The 21951-nt window shown below is 38.4% G+C and overlaps 2 protein-coding genes and 2 pseudogenes across 2 annotated transcripts; all 4 read right to left on the minus strand.

Moving 5' to 3' along the window:
• Window positions 1-636: 636 nt before the first annotated feature.
• LOC149111100 (uncharacterized) lies at window positions 637-1563 on the minus strand. The gene has a single exon (XM_089292374.1). It carries the CDS (start codon window positions 1561-1563, stop codon window positions 637-639), a length of 927 nt encoding a protein of 308 aa, XP_089148500.1.
• A 417-nt stretch (window positions 1564-1980) lies between these two features.
• LOC149111101 (uncharacterized) lies at window positions 1981-3164 on the minus strand (annotated as a pseudogene).
• A 9803-nt stretch (window positions 3165-12967) lies between these two features.
• LOC149111102 (uncharacterized) lies at window positions 12968-15451 on the minus strand. Its single transcript, XM_089292375.1, has 4 exons — window positions 15380-15451; window positions 14304-14475; window positions 13535-13738; window positions 12968-13257 (listed from the first exon to the last, which is right to left on the minus strand). The coding sequence occupies exons 1-4, from the start codon at window positions 15449-15451 to the stop codon at window positions 13181-13183; spliced, it is 525 nt and encodes a 174-aa protein (XP_089148501.1). The 3' UTR covers window positions 12968-13180.
• Window positions 15452-18573: 3122 nt separating this feature from the next.
• The window catches only part of LOC149111103 (uncharacterized), a 5267-nt pseudogene continuing 1889 nt past the window's right edge, over window positions 18574-21951 (minus strand).

Consider the following 21951-nt stretch of genomic DNA (forward strand, 5'->3'; position numbering starts at 1 on the left):
TGGACTCTTCTCCACCTTCTTTTTTGGGTTAAAAGCGGTGTGGTCTACTGATTCTGGTGCGAATTGTCTGCCGATCTGACCAAAAAGGAAGTGGTTTGGTGTGAGTGGAACGTCATCTTCTGGATTAGCCGATTGGTATGTCAGTGGTCTTGAGTTCAGAAGTGCCTCCGCTCCAGTAAAAGCTGTCGTTGACTCTTCGTCTGTAATATCTGCATTGCCCAGAATAGCATGTATTGCTCGCTTTGCTGCTTTGATCATAGTTTCATGAACGCCTCCAAAGTGAGGTGCAAGTGGAGGGTTGAACTTCCAGTTTACACCTTGGTTTGCCATTGATTTAGTAATTTTCTCTTGGTCCAGCTCTTTGACCAAATCACATAACTCCTTGTTAGCTCCAACAAAGTTTCCTCCATTGTCAGATAACATCTCTTTTGGGAGGCCTCTGCAGTTGACCATCCTGTAGAAAGCATTAAAAAATGAATCGGTGTAAAGTGCATAGGCCATTTCTAGATGGACTGCTCTGGACGCTAGGCAAGTAAACAAGCACAAGTAACGTTTTTGTCTACGTGTCCTTCCCTGTACGGTGATGAATGGCCCTTCAAAATCCACAGCAGTCTGTGCAAAGGCTCTCAAGGAAGATCAAAGTCTGATCTGTGGGAGAGGAGCCATGACTTGCTTTGCAGCCTTAGCTTTTCTTTTTCGACATTCGTTGCACTCCTTCTCCCATTCACGAATTTCTTCTCGACCACAAATGATCCAAAAGCACGTCGATAAAGTCACCAACGTTTGATTTGTGCCTCCCGCATGATTCCCTTTCTCGTGATAATGTTTGACAATCAACTTCGTCACACAGTTCTTCTGGGGTAAAATTATCGGAAAGCGAGCATCATGTGGTAGGAATTCCGCATACTTGAGGCGTCCATCACATCTCATTTGACCCTCCTCGTCAAGCCATGGTCGTAATCCGAGCAACTTGCTCTTCTTTGGAAGCTCTGTTTGTCTCTGAAGCGCTAAATACTCATCGGGAAACGCCCTCCTTTGTGGACTCCTGATCACCTGAAACATAGCATCTTCGATTTCTACCGACTTTAATTCTCCAGTTTCTCTCTTGCAACTTCTACAATTGTCTATGAAATGACGCACCCATGCTTGAACTCTTATCAACCTTAACCAACTTGAAAAGCGTTTTGGGTCGAGACGCCACAACTGATCATCATCGTGAACTGAAACCATTGCCCAGTCTTCGTTTCTTGCTTGTAAGCTGTCTTGTCTGTCTTGAGCCTTTTTCTTGATTTCTTTTTCTTCTGTAACTAAATCTGCTTCAATTCGATTGACAGGCCAGTATGGTTCTTCTTTTTGAAGGAAATCGGGACCATTCCACCACTTTTCCTCCTTGGTCATGTCTGATATTCTCATGCCTCTTGTAATTAAGTCAGCAGGATTCTCAGGGATTGAAACGTAGTGCCACTGTTTTGGATTTGTCAAACTTTGAATTTCTCCCACACGATTTGCTACAAAGGGTTTAAATCTCCGACTTCTTCCTCTAAGCCACCACAGAATGTTCATACTGTCAGACCAAAAGACTACTTGACCCAGTGCACCACTGAAAACTCTGGAAGTAGACTCAGTAAGTCTTAGACCCAGGACTGCCGCCAACAGTCTAAATGAGGAATACTTGTTGTTGTTAGTGGAGCAACTTTTGACTTGGCTGCGACTAAGCGTGTCGACACCGATCCACTCTCATAAACAACTCTAGAATAGATAACAGCACCATACGCATCTTGCGACGCATCTACAAATGTATGCAAAGTTTCTGAGAGCGCAACTTGTTCTGGGCCAAATCGTAAACATCTAGAAACTTTGATCACTGTCAATTCTTCCAACTCACAGAACCATTCTCGAGACTTGTTGTTCAACTCTCCTGGGCATAGCTCGTCCCATTCAAGTCCTGCGGTCCACATTTCCTGCATCACGATTTTCGCTCTAGTTTTCTAGTACCTTGGTAGAATTGGACATCCATTTACGAGCATGCATTCCAGCTTTGTTCCACAGCTCTTCTAGCTGCTTATACAGCTCAATACCTTGACTATCGTCTGACATTGAGTCCATGCTGTCGTCCATATAGGTTGACTTGGACACTGTTTCGGCAGCTAAGGGCAGCTCATCTTTATGCCTCTCAGCATGAAATTGAGAGACAAACTGGGCATGAAATGGTGACGAGTTAACTCCGAAAACCACTCGGTTGAATTGAAACTCTTCTGGCTCTTTCTGCTGATCCATCGATCTCCATAAGAATCGTTGACATGATCAGTCCTCTGGAGCGACCTCAATTCTCAAATACATCTCTGCGATGTCACAAATGAGTGCAATGGGGCGTCTTCTGAATCGAAGCAAAACATCGTTCAGATCTCTTTGCAAGTTTGGACCTTGGTAGATGACATCATTAAGAGAGATTCCATTACACTTCGCAGAAGCGTCGAATACGATTCAAGTCTTAGTTGTGGCTCTGTCGGGTCGCACAACGGGAAATGTGGCAGGTACCATTTCCTTGATGGTTTCTCCTCAGCTGGGTCGATCTTGCAAATGTAGCCCTTCTCCAAATATTGAATAATATTCTTTGAGTAGGCTTCTGCTATCTCTGGGCTTTTCAGTAACCGCTTTTCCGTGTTGCACAATCTGCGCAGCGCCATGCCATAGTTCTCTGGTAGTTTGGGATCTTCCTCCTTCCATGGAATTGCCACTTGATATTGTCCATCAACGTACTTAAGGGATTTTTCAACTCTCTTTAACGCACACTGTTCGTCAGGATTCACAACATGACATTCATGTGACGAAATAGAATTCTCGATTTCCCAGAATTTTCGAAGAAGGGTGCTAATCTCATCTGTGTCTGACTGTTCTCGTACAAAATATGTTTGCACGAAGTTTGATTGTCGGTCACCCCCTGTGAGGCCACTAACAGTTCCAGTACAAGTCCATCCTAATGGTGTAAGCCTGGCAACTGGTTCTCCAGGCTGGCCTCAAACATCCTTGAATGAGTAGTGTAACTCCGCGTAATCGACTCCGATTAACAAGTCCACAATTGGGCGTTTGCCAGGATCTGGAAACTGTATTCCTTTCAGATGGGACCATTTGCCAACATGCTTTTCCCAGTCAATAACTCTCATACTTCCAGTGACTCATTCTGCTGTGAATGCACTCATCTTGGTCGCCACATTACCATTCATACTCTCCAGCTCGAAGTCAACTGGCGTAGTCTCGAAGGTTTCAGTCTGGCCATTTAAAACATTAACTGTCACTTTTTGGGGTTCTCCCTGAAGTTCCAATTCAGCAGCTACGTCAGCATTTAAATATGTTTTAGTGGATGCTTCATCCAGTAACGCGTTCACTTTAATTCTACGATGGCCGTTCTTTAGAAACTCCGGTACGGTCTGAAGTGCCACAAATCTTGGTTGAACGCCACGTGTAGTCACTGTGGTGTGTGATCTCTCTGTAAGCTGCTCGACTGGCTCCTGGGGAGGAGAAAAGACCACTGAATTTCACTCCATGCCATTATTTGTTTCACTGCCTGCATCAGGTTGGGTGTCATCTGATGGCCCCTGAACTGTTTCCCGCTGATCACGAGAGTTCACCTGATCACTTCGCTCTGACGGCACAGGGTTTCGATGCAACAGTCGCTTGTGAGTTTTCTTACAACTGTTTATCCCACAGATCCTCGATCTGACACATGCCTCTCCACTGTGATCTCCTCCTAGGCAACGGTAGCATAGTTTTAGGCTCTTAGCGGCTGCCCATCTCTCTGGAAGACTCATAGCTTTGAATTTCTCGCAGTGCCAAACTCCATGATGACCACTGCAGACTTTGCATGGCAGAAATCCAACTTTTCTCTGGTTTCCTGACGATTGCTTCGTATTGCCAAAGAAAGTCAGTCCATTATCTTTCTTGTTCCCACGTTTGCTCAAACCTGGAATGGTTTCAGATGCCACAGTCTGGAATTCCAACTCTTGGATAATGAACTCTCTCAGTGTTTCTGACTGCCAACGGCCATTTTCGTAAATCCACCAATGATACTGCGTTAACATTCCTTCCGTCAATTTTTTACATAAACTGAGGTAAAGCGATCCGTTTCCTAACTCATCATGTCGACCGGCCTCTTTTACATTGACCACAGTTACGTCAAGTAAATCTGTAAATCTCTCGAGGTCCTTTGCCAATCCAGGACGAAGTGGTCTAAAGTTCCCTAACTCTTCTAAATGTAGGGCGATCTGACGTCTTTTACCACCAAACTTTCGTTCCAATCTTTCCTTGGCCGCCTCATAAGGCGCCGCAGAATGTCCTAAAGGCTCCACGACCTGTAGTGCCTTGCCTGATAAATATTGACGCAACTGAAGCAACTTGTACTCAGGTGTAGCGGGCGCTTTGTTAACACATGCCATGAACGCTGTTTTCCATCCTTCATACAATTTTTTATCTCCATTGAATACGGGAATTGAAACACGCTTGAGTTGTTTCCACATATCCTGGCCAAGCGACAGCGTACTTGAACGATTCTCTGTCGATTTCTCCTCGTAAAACGCTGTTGTTTTCAGCCCTCCAAATTTAAACTTTTCCGGCGATTCTTTCAAATCTCGAAGCTGTTCTTCTTCTAATAAGCGACTACGATATTGACGATTAAATTCTTCTAAATCTTTTTTAGAACAAGCAATATCTTGTTCCAGCTTGAATTGATCCTCTTGAATTTGCTTTTCCACACTTTTGCGTTGTACGCTTTCTTCGATTTGGCATCGGTGAGTATTTTCCGATGCATCAGTTGCCAAACTCGATAACTCGTCCATCCGATTGTCCAAATATTCTTGTGCCTTGTCATGAGCCTCAGAAAATTCTACTTCTTGTTTGTCCATTTCGTCTCCCAGCTTTTTGCGTTTCTCTTTTTCTTTGATACATAAATACTCTTGCGATAATTTCTCCATTGTTTCCATGGTGCGTTCTTGTACTTCGCAAAGTTTTTGACAAACTTGTTTGACTTCCTGCCGGCTGGGACTATCTTCTTCATCTAGAAGGTACAACAACTTGTTCTTTACTCTGGTAAATGCCAATTTGTCCTTCGCTTTTTCCTGCTTTAAGTTCTCAATTCGCTCCTCTCCTTCGTTCAATGCTTCGCTATGCTCACTGTTCACTAACATGATTTGGAACCTCGTTCTGCTCCTAAAAAATGTTCACAAGAAACATTTTATTGACCGAAAACCGAATAGAGAGAGAGAGCAAAAATCTTTTTATACCTGAACGTAATTAACCTAAATTTACATAAATATTAAACAAAGAAGCGTGAAACCGAAACTATGTTAGAATAGAAAAACAAAAAAGACAAAGGATACAGGATGACATAACCAAAATCTCACACAAACACACAAATCAATAAGCCAAATTCCCTTGTGTCCAACATACGGTATTTTAGATACGCGATAAAGGCAGGAAATAAAATTAGACTTGTTGACAGCTGTCAAAGCTGTCTGGCCTTTGCCTCTGTTTTTGTTTGTCTAGTCATGCAATATTATTTTTCCAAAGCGATCTAGTGGAGTTTCTAATAAAGGAATAAGATGAGCAAAGTTGTGATAAACAACTGTGTCATGAAAGGGCAACATGTCTACGAACATGCCGTGAACGTGGGAGATACTTACGAGTGCCTTCCAGAAAAGAATAATTTGAACAATGCGAAAGCGATTGCCATGTGAAGCGCTTGAAATGAAGTCATTGGACACATTCCTGTAAAATTTGTGCAACTACGTTTCCAGGGAAATTAGTAGTGTTGTGGTAAGTATTCAGACATCAAGTAAAAGCAGACAATATTGCTTGACAAGTCAGTTTAAGTAAGCAATAAACTCAAAAGGTAGTTTCAATCATATGTAACATCGAGCTGATTTAAAGGAGTATGTCATCACGGATTATTTATCCAATCCAGAATGACTGGACTGTTTTTGGGGGGCTTCAGCCTCCACTATGGTATCGTCGGCAGAATTTATTTGTCTACATATCATGAGGTCTTCTAGGAGGAATTGAGTAGGCTTATATGACGTGAGCATTCGATACAGCGGCCATTGCTGTTTTGAGTACATGTAATATTTTTGTACACCTTACCGTCGCAAGTTGGTTGCAGTTTTCAAGGTAAGTTTTTTTCCACTTCTAAATTGCTTTGCCTCGTTTTTGTTATACATTATCTTTCTTCCCGCACTGCCCTCAAGAAAAGGGTACTCTTTGTTATTTCACTTAGATCTTCCTGAGAAAATTTCTTCAGCAATACAAGATTTGTTTTGCGCATGCAAGCCATTAACTTATCCAGGCTCAGCTTGTGTTCAGCGTGGATTGCATGGGAGAAGTATTTGCTTTCGCAAGCACTCACCTTTACCCAAATGAGTGTCAGTTACTGGACTCTACTGTTCTCACATAAATCATGTACATGTATTTGCACTGTGCAGTCATTTTCAGCAGCTGTGAATGCAGTCAAACTGCTGAACGTACATGTACTGGAGCTGTTTGTTAACTACATGACAATATTAACTGCGAGTACGAGGACATCAATTGAACAATAACGGTCAAGGAAGTGAAGGATGCCTTATTACATGTTCAATGGGGATGGATTCTTACCATGTCTTAGCTAAATGTGTTTCACTTGACAACATTGAAACAAATTCTAGACATGAACAGAAATTATTGGCTACATTTGGTCTACATCCCATTGCTTGTAAGGGGAAGTGGATGATGAGAACAATCCAGGTCCTGCAGTATTTAATAACACTAATCCAACAATCACTGTGTGTGCTGGCCACAAGTCAAGGAACTGACAGAGGCACAATTTGGTGAAAATGTTGGCAAGCAGTGTGTTGCAAATTATGTTCACTTGATTATGATTAAAATTTACAATCAAATAGAAGACACTGTACCCAGAATATGCTTATTGGATTGAGCCTATACAGTTCTGCAAATTATAAATTCTGTGTAACAGTTTCTTGAGTCAGAAATGAAATCTCATTCTCTCAGGTTGTTTGCACTCGCAGTCAAAACTCCTTAGGACACCAAGCCAGTATAGCAAAACAATCTTTCCTTTATTGTCTTTAATCCTAATCTTGTGGCCTCAGAGTGTTTTCATACGAATCGAAGCAAAGCAGTCAACTGAAGTAATTACATCACGAAATCACTAAATATCATTGCGTTTCTAACTTAGAAAGTAATCACAATGATTATCCCATGTGCTCATGCTAATAGAGAGCTTCGAGAGCAGTTGAAATCTAAGTATAGTTCTCACTAGAATCACAAATTTACATAACAATGTAAATATCAACATCAGTAGATTGTACCTTACCAATGTTTGTGGGTCTTGATTTTCCTATGAGAATTTCGCTCTCTTGTCTTACGATCTTAAACAGAAGGGGTCTTAGCTTGAGCTGAATGTGGGCTATGTTCGTTAAACATTTAATGCATCAATCACGGTAACGTCAATCAAATGGGAAAATATTTCTCAACTTTTATTGAAGCGGTTACATTCTGTACAAAAAATGTGTATTTGCCATTAACTGTTACAATGAGGTTAACTAATATCCAGGAAAAGTTTCGGTTTTTGTGAGAATGTGCATTCAATGCAATGTAATGCAATTTAATACACTGTTTATTATTTTTACTCTTGACATCAAACAATGCCCAATATATTCTCTTGAAAATTCACTTGCAGAAGCATTTTCAAATAATTTTCTCAAATTCATCAATAACTGATCAAGTTTAAACAATGTAAATCATAACTGTGACAGTGTTTGGATATCTGATCTTACTTGACATAGATGTTGTAATTTTAAATTGCCGTTTTCTCCTTAGTCCTAGTTTCAATTGAGAAGATAGGTGTACTTGTGTATATAGTGTGTCAAACACCGAAGACCACATTCCATCACATTTCCAACACCTCAAATTTTGTCAAAAATTCTCAGCTGTGTTATATCTTAGACTCTTCTCCATATTTGGAAGTATGGTTAAACACAGTCTTTCATGCTTGACGTATTACATCATCGTTACTACAATTGTTGTTTGTTACAGTTTTAAAGACATCAGAGCACAGCTTTGACATATTTTAAATTTAACTTTAAGGATTTGCATGGGATACCCCTTTCATTTAGGAGATACACTTTGGTCAGCATTGAAGAGCTTAAAAACCTATTATATTTGCAATTGTCTTGCTCACAGACATGGACTAGTCCTTTCAGAATAAAAGGTGTACTGCACATGTCTTGATTTGTGGTTGTCAAGCTGATATGCAACAAGTTCAATACTACCAGGAATGTGATTACAGTGAATGAACGTGTGTACAGGAAATTCTCTTTAAAAAGCTGATAACAGTTGCATTGTGTTCTTCAAATAACATGTAATTAACTCCCCACTGTGAATAGCATGATAAAAAATATGCTATTATCTTATTGTATTTTAAAACAGATCCAATCAATCAAAGTAGTATTGGGTTCGACAAAACAATTATAACACCTACAATGCCAGAGACATTTGTACCAAGTCATGTGAGCATAAGAACCTAGTAAACCAGAGTGAAGCACACTGAGCAATGCGGAACACTCCTTTAGACATAATTTATATAATAATAATAATAGATTTGTACAGCGCCATATCCAGGGCTCATGGCGCTTTACAGTAAAAAATGTTATTAAAAATAAAATTTACATTAAAAATTTACATCAGTGATAAAAAATTACTAACAAATAAAATAGCTAAGCTGTAAAAATGAAAGTAAAACTAGGAATCATTAAAACCTTTAAATAGAAACTGACTAACTTAACTAAGTGACTGACTAACTAACTAGCTAAACTATCTAATCTACTAATTAACTAACTAACCAAAAGTCTAGTTATAAAATTTGTTAAAAAGATATGTCTTTATACAAGTCTTAAAATCTGATAGCGAGCCGCTCCCTCTTATATTGTTCGGAAGAGAGTTCCATAGGCTAGGTGCTACAAAAGAGAAACACCTATGACCATAGCCTATTAACTTGACAGGTGGTACTTTCAAGAGGTTTTTGGAGGAGGATCGAAGATTTCTGCTTGGTACATAAGGCTCTAGCAGTTCAGTAATGTAATTAGGGGCCTGGCCGTTGAGCGCTTTATAGGTTAAAAGTAAAATCTTATAATTGATACGCTGGCTTATTGGAAGCCAGTGTAGCTGCTTTAAAACCGGCTTGATATGATCGTATTTCCTTGTTCTGGTAACAACGCGAGCCACAGCATTCTGGACATTTTGTAGACGATCTATCAAAAATTTTGGTAGTCCATATAGAAGCGAGTTGGCGTTATCTAGTTTGGAAGTGATGAATGCATGTACTAACTTTTCAGTGTCTGCTAGAGATAGACAGACTCTTATCCTGCTAATGTTTCTAAGATGGAAGAAACAGGCCTTGCAGGTACTGGTAACATGCTTTTCCAGTGACATGTACTCATTAAAGATGACTCCAATGTTCTTTGCAGAAGTAGATGGCTCGATCTGTTCACCAGACACATCAACGTGATCTATTAATGGGGGTGGACGATGTCGTGCGCTCAAGATCAAAAGCTCCGTCTTTCCTCTGTTTAGTTTCAGCTTATTGCACACCATCCACGAGTCGATCTCAGAAACACATGCTTCTATTTTAGCTATAGAACCAGGTTGTTTGGCGTAGTTGGGCTTAAATGAGAGGTAGAGCTGGGTGTCATCAGCATATAGATGGTAGTTAAGTCCGTGCCATTTGATGATGTCCCCGATGGGCGATGTGTATAACAAATACAGGATTGGCCCTAAAACGGATCCCTGGGGAACACCGTAGCGAAGTTCTTTCATCTCTGACTTGGTTCCGTCAATCATCACAAACTGCTTTCGGTCTTGAAGATAGGATCGAAACCATTTTTTTTCCATTCTTTCTAGTAGCAGTTTATGGTCGACGGTATCAAACGCCGCAGACATGTCCAACAGTAGCAGGATAACGCATTTCTGATTATCTATCTCACAGAGAATGTCATTTTGCACCCTCAGGAGAGCAGTCTCCGTGCTGTGAAAGCGTTTATATGCTGACTGAAAAGATTCCTCTAGGTCATTATCACGTAGATAGTCGCTCAATTGACAAGATACTGCCTTTTCAATTATCTTAGATACAACCTTCAGATTTGAGATAGGTCTAAAGTGTGAATAATCCTCAGAGTCCAGGTTGTCCTTCTTCAGCTTCGGTTTGATCATTGCTTCTTTCAGTGCAGCGGGCATAGATGCTGATTGGAGAGACATGTTAACGATGTTAGTTAACACGGGTAGAATAGTTGATTTACATTCCTTAAGAATAGAAGCCGGTATAGGGTCAAGATCACAGGATTTTTTACCGATTTTGTCCACAAAACTTTCAATCTCTCTTTCTGACATCACCCTGAACTCTGTGAATTCGGCTTGACATGGCTGTTTGTATGCTTCGCAGGACTGGGTACCAGAAGTCACTTCTTTGGATAGCTCCGTTCTTATGGATGCTATCTTCTTGTCAAAAAAGTCGGCAAAATTGTTCGTAAGCACAAACGTTGAGGGTGCGGTCGGATAGCGTCTATCTACTCTGCAGTGTAATAGCTTGTCGACTGCGTTGAAAAGTATTTTTGGATCTGATGCATTCTCTGAAATAATAGATGAATAGTATGAAGCCTTTGCGTCCCTTAGCATTTTGTTCACTACCTGGCACTGGTCGACAAACATCTGTCTGTTGACGCACAGTCTCGACGATCGCCAGCGGCGCTCCAGCCTTCGACGTTTTCTCTTGGCGTTACTAATACCCTCATGGTACCATGGTGCTGATGGACGGAGCGTTATCATGCGTCGTTTTAAAGGTGCATGCCTTTGAAGTATTTCCATCAGAGTATTTTCGTATTTTTCAGTGAGATCCATAAGATCAAAGGCGTTGGTTGTCAGAAGGTCAGATTGCTTTAGGTCGTCATTAAAACTGACCATATTTACCGAGCGCAGTTTACGATAACTAATTTCCATTCGTTCCAGAGGTGGTTTCTTTAGGCGTAGCTTGCAGTGTACAGCAGAGTGATCGGACAGCATTGGATCGCGTATTTCAACGCTAGTGACTAGCTCGTCCTCGGCCCTAGTTATGATCAGGTCTAAGGTGTGGCCTTTCTTATGGGTGGGTCCATTTACATGCTGGACTAGACTGAGCGATTCTAAGATCTTGTTAAATTTTACAGTCTCCAAATTGCTGATTTTATCCATGTGATAATTGAAGTCACCCACTATTAGAAGGTTGCCAGGGGAAACAACGAACTGTTCTGCGAGGGTGCAAAATTCTTCAAAGAATAGAGAACAATTTAATTGATTTCCCTTGGATGGAGGCGGTCTGTAGATAGTTACAATTCTTATAGAACCAGTGGAGCATGTCGTCACAATGTCCAGGTATTCGAAGGAGCTGAAATTTGTCTGGGTTTGTTTCGTGACTTTCATTTGTTTCTTTATTAGGAGACCAACTCCTCCCCCTCGTGAGTTTTTCCGTGGAACATGGTAGAAGCGGTATCCGGTTGGACAAACTTCAGCAATTGAAAAATTATAGTTTTCATTATTGCGCAGCCATGTCTCAGTCACTGCAAAAAAAAAAAAATGTTTTTGCATTTTTGTTTGTTATGTAGCATTTGACTTTTTATCAAGTTTCAGCTGATAAACCTGTACTGTATACTTTTCATGTGAGTTGCTGGAAGCTCTATTACACAACTATTCATACAACTGTAAGCTAACAGCCACTTGAAGATTAATATTGAATCCAGAAACAAACATGGATGCACTCCTCTATCCAGAAATTATTATGCAAACTACTAGTCAGTCATCAACATATACTTGTAACATCACAAGGATCTTCATGTATCAAAAGAAGCATGCACACTATATGAATAATATGTTTTTTTTATATTGCTTTTACTGCATTTACAGTAAAATTTTACCACATTTTGCATCATCTTAAAGTTGGCAATCGACAAAGGAACCTACTTCCTGTAAGCAAATTGATTATTCTTATTCCACGTGACAACATTTCTTTCCAGTCATGACAAAACATATTCAGAACTTCAGTGGAATCCACACCATTGGCAAGGTGTCTATTTGGGACCAACTGTTGAATTCTCAGTTGCTGACTTTATTATGTAACTGGCTTAGATTTTGCTGCAAACCCTCTTGACAGTACATCTGCAAGTTAATTTGATATCTGTAAACAGTCTTCGATGAAAGTAATAACAACTCATCTATGTTGATACCTAATAATCAATATTACTTTCTTTATTTCAATTTATAACCTTATCTTTCTAGTGATGGTCTATTCACTTGTAGTACTTTAACTCCCAAATACTAACATTTAAAACTAACACTCCAACTGAATGAAATAAAAGTAAATCTAAGTCCACACAAGTACGCTTTGCAGACCTATTTTTTGACTGCTCGTTGACTGCTGGATTGCCTCTTTCACTTCTTCTTGGAAGTGCTAGCTCGAAGTAGTTCAGCAGAGACTGCGCAGTCATCGAAGCTTGAATGAATACTCTGTACTCTGTCCATCTCATCTACTCCGTTACACCCATGTAAAAAATAGTCAAGATCCCAGGTGGGATCCCCGGTGGGATTTTGGAACGGGATCCCAGGTGGGTTCCCAGGCGGGATCCCGGGTTTGATCCTGGGTGAGACCAGTGATATCAGTCACATGTTCAAAGGTGGGATCCCAAGCGGGATTCCACCTGGGATCCCTGATCCCGAGTGGGATTTCAGAAGGATTCTTAGGTACGACCTTATAGGTGGGATTCTGGGCAGGATTGAAAAATTCTCTGGATATAAATTCTAGTTGGGTGAAATATCAGTACAAGAATGTCATACAACACTTATAATAAGTGTAAATTAACTAAAGAATAAAGCATCAATTGAAATTTACCACACCAAACATTGATCTTGTGCCAAAAGGGAAAAGTTAGTTTTATTATATTATCAGATCTACATATAACAAATTATTAAATCAATTTACAATGAGAAATGCAAAATGTTTGGGATATTACAATTAAAAGATTTCAAAATATTAACAAAAAGATGATAAAAAGTATACTTGTAATAAAAAAATTATTTTCTTTTGTTTAAATTACGGCATTTGTCAGCGATTTTTTTGCTAAATGTTCATAGGCTCTTTTTTGAAGTTGTTTAGTGCCTCCTCCTCAGTCCACTGGAAACAGTGAGCAGGATGGGCTGTTGGAACAAACACATTAATAGCGAATTATAAGAGAGAAAGCAATCAAAAATCTGACTGCATGAGACTTGTTTAAATCAACTGTCTTTCTGATAATTAATCAATAAAGTACAATTCTATACAATTTCTCCCTCGTAATTACAAACATTTCATATGAAGCTCAATGAAGAACATGCATGCAATAACCTTAAATTAGGTTTTGAATGTGATGGTCCAAATTGTTTTTTAGAATACCGGTAGGTAACAAATTAAGGTACATATGCTTTGAGAACTTACACTGAATGGCACCAAGGATATTTTTGTCAAGGGCCTTTTTTCCATTTTGGCCAGAGATATTGGATGATGCCTGTGTCTTAAGGTCAACAAGGATGTTAAGAAGATTAAAGGCTAGGGATTTTGGGACACCCCTAGCCTGCTCCTCTGCCCTCCTAATGACCTCTGGAGAGGCCAGCACTCCAAACTTCCTGTGCCCAATATACCCTAAATGTACAAAGTAAAACAATCGGCCAGTTAGAGCTAATTAGTCACAATTACATGTAACAGGATCTCATAAAAGTACACAATGAATTTTTCTTGCAGGATATTTATTATAGTCATTTTATCTTATCATATTTATGTTAAATCTGTCATCACCCCAGTAATAAATGTGAGATATTCATAACTATAAAAATCATTATTAATTCTTTAAATAATAAGTTTACATGGGTGTTTAGCATACAATTGCAGGAATAGACTGGTTGGATATCCATTGGAAAAATATAAAGGAAATTTAAGTATTTCCCCATATCAGTCAAATCAACAGAATAAAACTGGCCTAAATGTAGATGGAGATTCTTTTCTCTATATACATGTAGGAGACTTGAAAGCAGGAGAAATGGTCAATGATGCTACAGAATTTTCCAGTCAATTTTTGAAGAGATTTTCAAAAAAGCAAAATACTGTCATTAAGTTCCATTCGCTCTCCCACAAAAAAAATTTATAAAATGACTTGTTAGTTTTAAATGGTCAGAAAAACACTCCAATTCAAGGTTAGGGGAACACAAACCAGAGCTTTCTTTTGATCCAGATGCAGCCTGTGATTGTGGATCAGTGTTTGGCTTTGCAGAACTTTCTTCCTTCTCCTGCTCCTGCTCCTTCTTGGGGGTTTCCTGTACAGTGATGGGTGTTGCAGTACTTATGGGTGAATGGCTCACCACTAAGTTGAGAGGCCTGGAAACCTTAAAAAAATAGAAAGAAAAATTTCTGCATCATTATTGCAGTAAAGGAAAATGATTTTATTTATATCCTAATGGGGTGGCATTTTAAAAGAATTGATCAAACCTAATTACCTTTTTCCAGAAACTTAACTTGCTATCTCCTCCAACTTTTTCTCATTTGCATTTTTCAGATAAGGCTAAGATTGCATTGTCTAAGGCATCAAATCGATCATAGATGCCTTTAACTGATGTTGCAAACATTTCCTAAAAATGACAATAATTTCGATTGATACCACACTTTTTAAAATGCTATCATATCTTAAGAATGGTATAGTGTATTTACAGCTTTATTGAAAACTTATTAGCAATGGTATATTCCAGTTCCTGAATTTTGATTGGTTAACAAGCAATGGTATATGAACTAATACACCCTGGCCTACATTAGTATGGTAGACTGTGTACATGTCAATGAGAACAGCCAGGGAGCTCAAATATTGCAATTCTTTGGATGTTTTTAATAAAACAATTAAACTACTTGTGTTTGTTGGATATGAAATAGTTTTAGCGAACTCGGCACTACACGCCCTTATTTGGCTATCTATAACCATCTCATATCCAACACAGGCTCATGAAATACCATATTGTTAAGTATATCTGAGAGTTAACAACAGTTATTCTGTTTGGGAAATTCTCCAGTTTTTGATGTGCGACATTTTCATTCGGAAATGGTAAAGTTAACAAACATTCCTTACTCATAATGATTGAGAAATTAAAACACATTTGTCCCACTTGCCTGTGCCTTTTTTTAATATAAGGTCCCCTATTGTAACTAACCTTTAATTTGCCACTAAAATCTCTCACAAAATGAAGTTTGTTTATCAGACTGTCTCTTCGTGGCTGCAACCAACCCTCTGTCTACACAAACGGTGGTCCCACTATCTGAATCACTGCCTTCAATGTCATTATAATTTTCCTGTTCAGTAAAACAAAAAGACATTTCTATTACTAAGTAACACTGAAAAATCGATGACTTTAAATGTCTCCAATTTATAATCATCAGTCTTTGCCTTACCCATATGCCCCTGGAAATTTTTGCAGAGAAATGCCATCAACTTGTGTCAGGTTTTCCACTTACTATCTTGAATTAATCAAAGGAGACGATGAATAAGTCGTGGATAGATTACATTTGAATGGGTTTTGAAAATAATTAAATTTCTTTTGAAGTCAGTTTGTCGTGCGTCTGTCCTGTTATTGATCATGAATTAGATCAGATTAGGTTCCTTCTGTCAACAACAGGCTATGCAGTTTATTGGCTTTAATAAGCAATATTTTAAAGCAATTAGCGGCTTTGGCGCTGTTTATCGCGGCTTTGCTGCTCTCAGAGCGCTCAAATTGCTTAAAAAGCGTCAGGTAGGCAGGCTACGTGAAGAAGAACTGTTTTTTTTTGCGCAGTGGACCACACTAAATTATTTTCATACGAGATCTTGGGGAGGAGAATGGGGAGGGGTAAGGGGGGCGTGGTTTGTATTATTTTTGTTAACCAATCAGGACAGTTTAGCAAAGGAGCGTGTTGTCGTTTTCAAATTTCGCAAATATGGCTTCGAGAGTTTCTTCGTCGAGAAGGAAGAATATGGAGGGGAAGAATACTCAGTCCTCGAAGAAGGGTGCTCAGCATGGTAAGAAGGATGCAGAGGTTACAAATATAGATGTTCAAATGTCTGTTCCTAGCACTGGGCCTTCCAAGAACGATGTTGAACAGTGCACTGCCGCGTGTGCTGAACCTCCCCAGTCGAAGATTGAGCCTCGCTCTACTGAACAGGAAAGTCTAATTGGCTACGTACAAAATCTTTCGCCGTTGAAGCGTAATCGTAAGAATACTTTAGATTACGCTTCTATGACTTTGCAAACAGCAAGTGGCAATCGTGAGGTGTTATTGTACTCTCCACCTAAAAGGTCACTCCTCTTGGAGAGCGAGAAGAGTCGAAGACCGATCAAAGTGTCATGCTTGACTTGTACTCCCGACAGGAAGAAGTTAATCATAAACGATATGACAAAGGTTTCCTTTCCAGATAGTACGGAGTATTCCTTCCAATTTGAAGATGTGCGATTGGCTACTCCAGATCCGATGACGATTTTACAAGTTTTAAACGAAAGTGATGAGTGGAACTTGGTTACCGTGAAAGGCAAAGTTATGACCGTTAAAGACCCAGTTATCGTGGGAGAAAGGAAACTGAAACTAGCGGAGGCTGTCTTTGCAGATGCAAGTGGTAGTATTGTCTTGGATATTTGGGAAGCGATGATAGACACAATAAAAGAGGGAAACTGTTATTGTCTAAGCAATGTGCTAGTACGTATATGGTCAGGGAAAAAGAAGCTATCTACTTCATTTCGCACCACTGTTTCCTCGATCACAGATGAAACGGCGACTGTCAACATCAGTCCTGATTTAGCTGGAGGTGAGCAGCAAAGTATTGTGGTTGAGTCAGTTACTAGCGATGTCGAAATTTTTTCTATCGAGAAAGTAGAGAGATTTCTTAAGTGTTTAAATTGTAAGAAGAAAATTATTCAAGTAAGTTCCAGCTCAGTAGTGCATTGTGATAGATGTGGACATACAATGAAATCATTGAGGTGTTCAACGGGTTTTGTGCAAGAGTCCTCATCGATACTGATGAGGGAAGGCGTATAACGTTGAAATTGTTTGAAGATGTGTTACAGAAAGTCATTGGAGATGATCTTTGTCAATTAAATGAGAGTGAAGTGGCAACGAAACTACTTCTGTTTGACAATGTTCGTGTTACGTACGATTCTTCAAGTGGAACTGTGTCTGAACTTAATACAATCAACTAATAAACTAGTTGGCAAGTAGAACTGCATGTGTTTTATTTACACTGAACCATTGAACTAATTGGTTTACTCGACAACGTTCATGTTAAGTTTGATGTTATAAGTTGTTTTCTCACATTTTAAATAAGTTAGCTACTGGATACGTTAAGTAATGTTCATGATAAGTTGTGTTGTTCCACATATTGAAATAGGTTATTTTCTCGCGGTTTCAGTGAACATATATTGATAATGTTCATGTTAAGTTTGATTTGTTATATTTTGAAATAAATATTATATTTGATCTTTCATTGTTATTTAATACCAACTTCATTAAGTTTGTCACCTTCACAACTGCTTATTAACAACTACATGTACACATGATTGTGTACTTTATGGTAAATTCCTCCAGACAAATTGACTTCTGTGGTTAATTTTGTCCAGTTCGGTTTGAAAAACACAAGTCCACTTGTTATAAATAATGTCAATACTCAGCCCTATTTTTCTATTTTAGTGGCTATGGTTGTTGCTTTTAAATAATCGGTCTGCAGACTTTGAGTTTGTTTTCTGGTGGAGATATCAGTAGCACCATTTTGTGGTGATGTCTTCCCTAAAGAAGTTGTTGTTGAGTGGAAATGTTCATTTGCCAAATGGAATAGATGTGTCGTTGACAGCATGAAGCACATAGTTTGTACAACGTGGTCTTTTCATTGTTGGTCCACTAAAACTGACATCACATGAGTTCATAGTTGATTGCTTCGATGGGATGTGATATCTTAGTTTGGCAAGTTCTTTTGTTTGTTCCTCATTGATCTTATTGTCATCCTTTGCTGCAATGTGATGGTTATGACTGGGGCAGTATTGATTTCAAATGGTGTACACTGGTGCACCTGTAAAGATAGGGGTGTTGATTTATTGATATGAATGAATGAAATGAATAATAACAGTTAAAATGTAAAAGTCCTTTCCGAGTCTTACCTGAACGCAGATGATGGGTACCTGTAAGGGACTGGTACCACACCAGTGGTCCAGAAGGAAAATTTTTTGTAAACTAGTTCACCACTGACTGAGTAACAGGGTTGGCATGGTCAGCAAAAAGTCAGGGAAAATTATATCTTATTCAAGGTCAGGGAGAAGTCAGGAAGTTTCTAAATCCATGTTCAAAATCAGTTAAAAGTCAGGGAATTTTATCTTAAGGTTGCTGCAAATTATTTTTAGATTTTTTTGTGTAGTAAAGGCAATTTTCTTTTAAAAATTATCTGAGCTATCCTTATTTTTGTTGATTGATGGCCAGAATAGTCATCCTGCAGGGTCACTGAAAATTGCTTTACAACCGGTGAAAAGTCGGATTTTTGTTGTCTTGGTGGGTGGCAATCCTGGAGTAAGCAATACAATAATGGTAAATGAGATGCAAATAATATGTGATGTTGGTTTTACATATTTTTAAATATGGATACTTTCATCTTCATAGTGTAACAAATACTGATTTTATACTAAGCAAACAAATATTGGCTTGTGATCACTATAATAGGACTCGAGAACACCGGCAGTTAGCACATGATTTGGTATATTGGTATAGATATGGTCAATTTGTGTATGATAATCTGTAGTAAACTGACTTATCAGTTGTTTGTAGGTTCTTTGTTGTAATAAGCATTTTGTTAATGCCCTTTGTTCTGATGAAACTTCCAACAAATTAACATTGAAGTCACCTAGCATCACAGTAGGTGTATCTGCATCAGGAATTATTGTATCAAGGAGATGATTTATAGTTTCAATTAATTTTTGTTGGTTAGCTTTGCTTTTTGACCTATAGATGCCTACTATATGTAAGTTTGGAACTGGATCATTAAGTACACATACAGTTAGTTCTATATTGTTAAAGTTAGATCTGAATGGTGTAGTTACACAATCTATATTGGATTTAATATACATAGCCATTCCATAACTACTTCTGACATTACTATCTGGGTTAAAGTCATTTCTAAAAAGTTTGAAATTAGCCATTTCATAGGTTGTATTGCAATCAGAAGGGCATAAACGTGTTTCAACAAAGATATTAACCTCAGCTGCTTGAACATTGTAGTCACATGCAACATCATCAAAATGAAGATGAAGAGATCGAACATTATGAAACAGTAGTTTCATTCTAGAAGACTGGTTGTATAAAAGTGGTATAGAAGGGAGTAAACATTGCTGTCTAAGTCTGGACATTTCTTCTTGAACTTTTTGACTACCACAGATTTTTTTTTCATTTAGGTTGGTTATATGTAGTGTTGAACAATTTTTTACTCTACTTAAAGCAACATAATGCATGTGCTCTCTGGTTGATGATGGTAAATCAAGTACTGCTTCATTAAGTGTGTCACCTTGGCAACGATGGATAGTCTTAGCTGCTGCTGGCCGTAAAGGATATTGTCTACGAAGTATCTGGCATTGATGTCGCTTTGAAATCTTGAATTGTCTAGTTATCTCTAAAATTGGTGTCCAGGTTCTATCCACATTTTTGTTAAATAAATGTGCAAATTCATTGCGATGGTCTTGACCTATGCTAGCTTCTGGGAAAGATACCCAGATGATACTTGGCCTAGTGGAGTCTTTAACTCTGTAGTCTATCTTCTCTATGACACACTCGGCACCATTTGTCATACCATCAGTTACATTGACATTTGTTGTCAAGTCATATTTTGCTCCCACAGCAACTGAAACAACATTAAATAAGCCCATAGTTTTAGTGTGATCATCTGGAATTTTTTCTTTGACTTTGTTTTTTAGGTCATCAGACATATCTCCAACAACTATGTCAATACATTTAATTTGAGCTTTTTGAGTATGTGCAGTTTGATACATTGCATTGTTGTGATCATTTACTTGTGCATTTGTTGAGTATAGATGTGTTTTATTGATGGGATAATTTTTCTCACCAGGTTTAATTTTTACAATTCTTTCTTTAAGGACCTTAATATCATTTTGGTTATGTTTCCTTCTCTAAGTCTGTTTAATAGTTCTGCAAAGTCCTTGTCATCTTTTTGCCTCATGATTTCCCTGAGTTCAAACAAGGTAAAATACTCCTTCTAAATGTTGGTTGCTAAAGCACTGTAAGAATCATTGGTATTTTCAAAGATCCATTTATCAAATACTGGTTTTAATTGGAATAAGTCTCCAACTGTTATCAAGCTCAGATTTCCAAATGGTGACTTGTTTCCCATTATTTGCTGCAGTCGTAAGTTAAGAAAGTTGAACATTCCATTGCCTACCATTGAAATCTCATCAATAAATATAACTTTCAGTTTTCTTAACTGTGCTCGTATTGTATTAAGTCTATCTGTATCAAGTGTGCAGTATTGAAATCCCCTGTTGGCAGGTATTTTAAAAGCAGAGTGAAGTGTGTTTCCCTTGATGTTAAATGCTGCTTTGCCCGTGGGAGTAACTTTCAGTACTTTTGCTTCATCTGGATTTTCACCTGGGACACTATTTAAATATCTTGTGAGTGCTTCATAGAGAGCACTAGTGACAGTACTTTTACCAACTCCAGCACCTCCACTTAAGAATAATCTGAGTGGGTCATCATTAGTTTTAATAGAGTGTAAAACATGGTAAAAGAATTCTTTCTGTCTTTTGTTTAGTGAGCGAACAAGCTGTCGATAATCACTATCATGTAGGCGATTTTGTATAAGTTCTTCATCATCATTATTCCTTGGTAAAATATTCATATCCTGAAATAGATCATACTGACTGTGTTGTTTGTTGGTACCTGGATCAAAACATTCAAATAACTCAGTAGGTTTTGATTTAGCTGCAATATCTTGTTCATTCATGTGTTGTGTATTGGGAGCCACTGGTGCAGAATAGTTATCGTTGTCATTTAGGTCTTTGATGGCCTTGTCAAGAATATCAGAGTGGTATTCATACTGCTGTCTGTTGCTTTTGATGATTTCTTCTACCTGTTGGTATCTTTCTTGGTATGTCTCACAGTCTTTTATGAGATCTTTTTGCTCATTTCTCCATGGGATATAAAGCATAAGTTGTTCTCTACAGTAATTCTCAGGATCATTTTCTTTGTTAAACCTTACAGATCTTATTATCTTTGCTTTTTTTCTCTTGACAAGCTTCATTCCTCCTTTTAATTGGTATTCTGTAGTATTATCAGTTTCATCAGTTTCATCAGTTTCATCAGATGGGTCATCATCAACATTATCGCAAAAATCAGTTTCTGGCAAAAAGTTACTATCAGACTTTTCTTGTACATTCGATTCAGTATTGTCATTTACATAGTTGAACCAGGCAACAAAATGAGCTAGACACAGCAGTTCTAATTTACGGGGTCTTCTTTGATATCTTTTAAGTACATTATCTGACTCTATATCGGTTGACTTGTCTGGTAATTCTTTGATTTTTTCAAGTGTTTTCAACAAAAATGTCCTTTCCTCTGGATTAGATGTGTTGATAAATTGAAATTCTCTTGATGCTCTCCTCATAGGCATCTGTAATACTAAGTAAACTGCTTCCTGAGCACTTATTTCAACTGCATTAAGAAATTTATTACCAATATGTCTGACTTTGTTAACAATATCTTTATTGTCAGACTTTGCTTCCTGTGATGCTGTCTCTAGAAGTTTGCTCATTCCTCTTTGACCCTTCGTTATGTAAGAGAGTATATAAACAGCACAGGCATAG

This window comes from Orbicella faveolata, unplaced genomic scaffold (assembly GCF_042242905.1).
Source record: "Orbicella faveolata isolate gen_17 unplaced genomic scaffold, um_ofav_v1 contig_24, whole genome shotgun sequence".
Lineage (NCBI taxonomy): Eukaryota > Metazoa > Cnidaria > Anthozoa > Scleractinia > Merulinidae > Orbicella > Orbicella faveolata.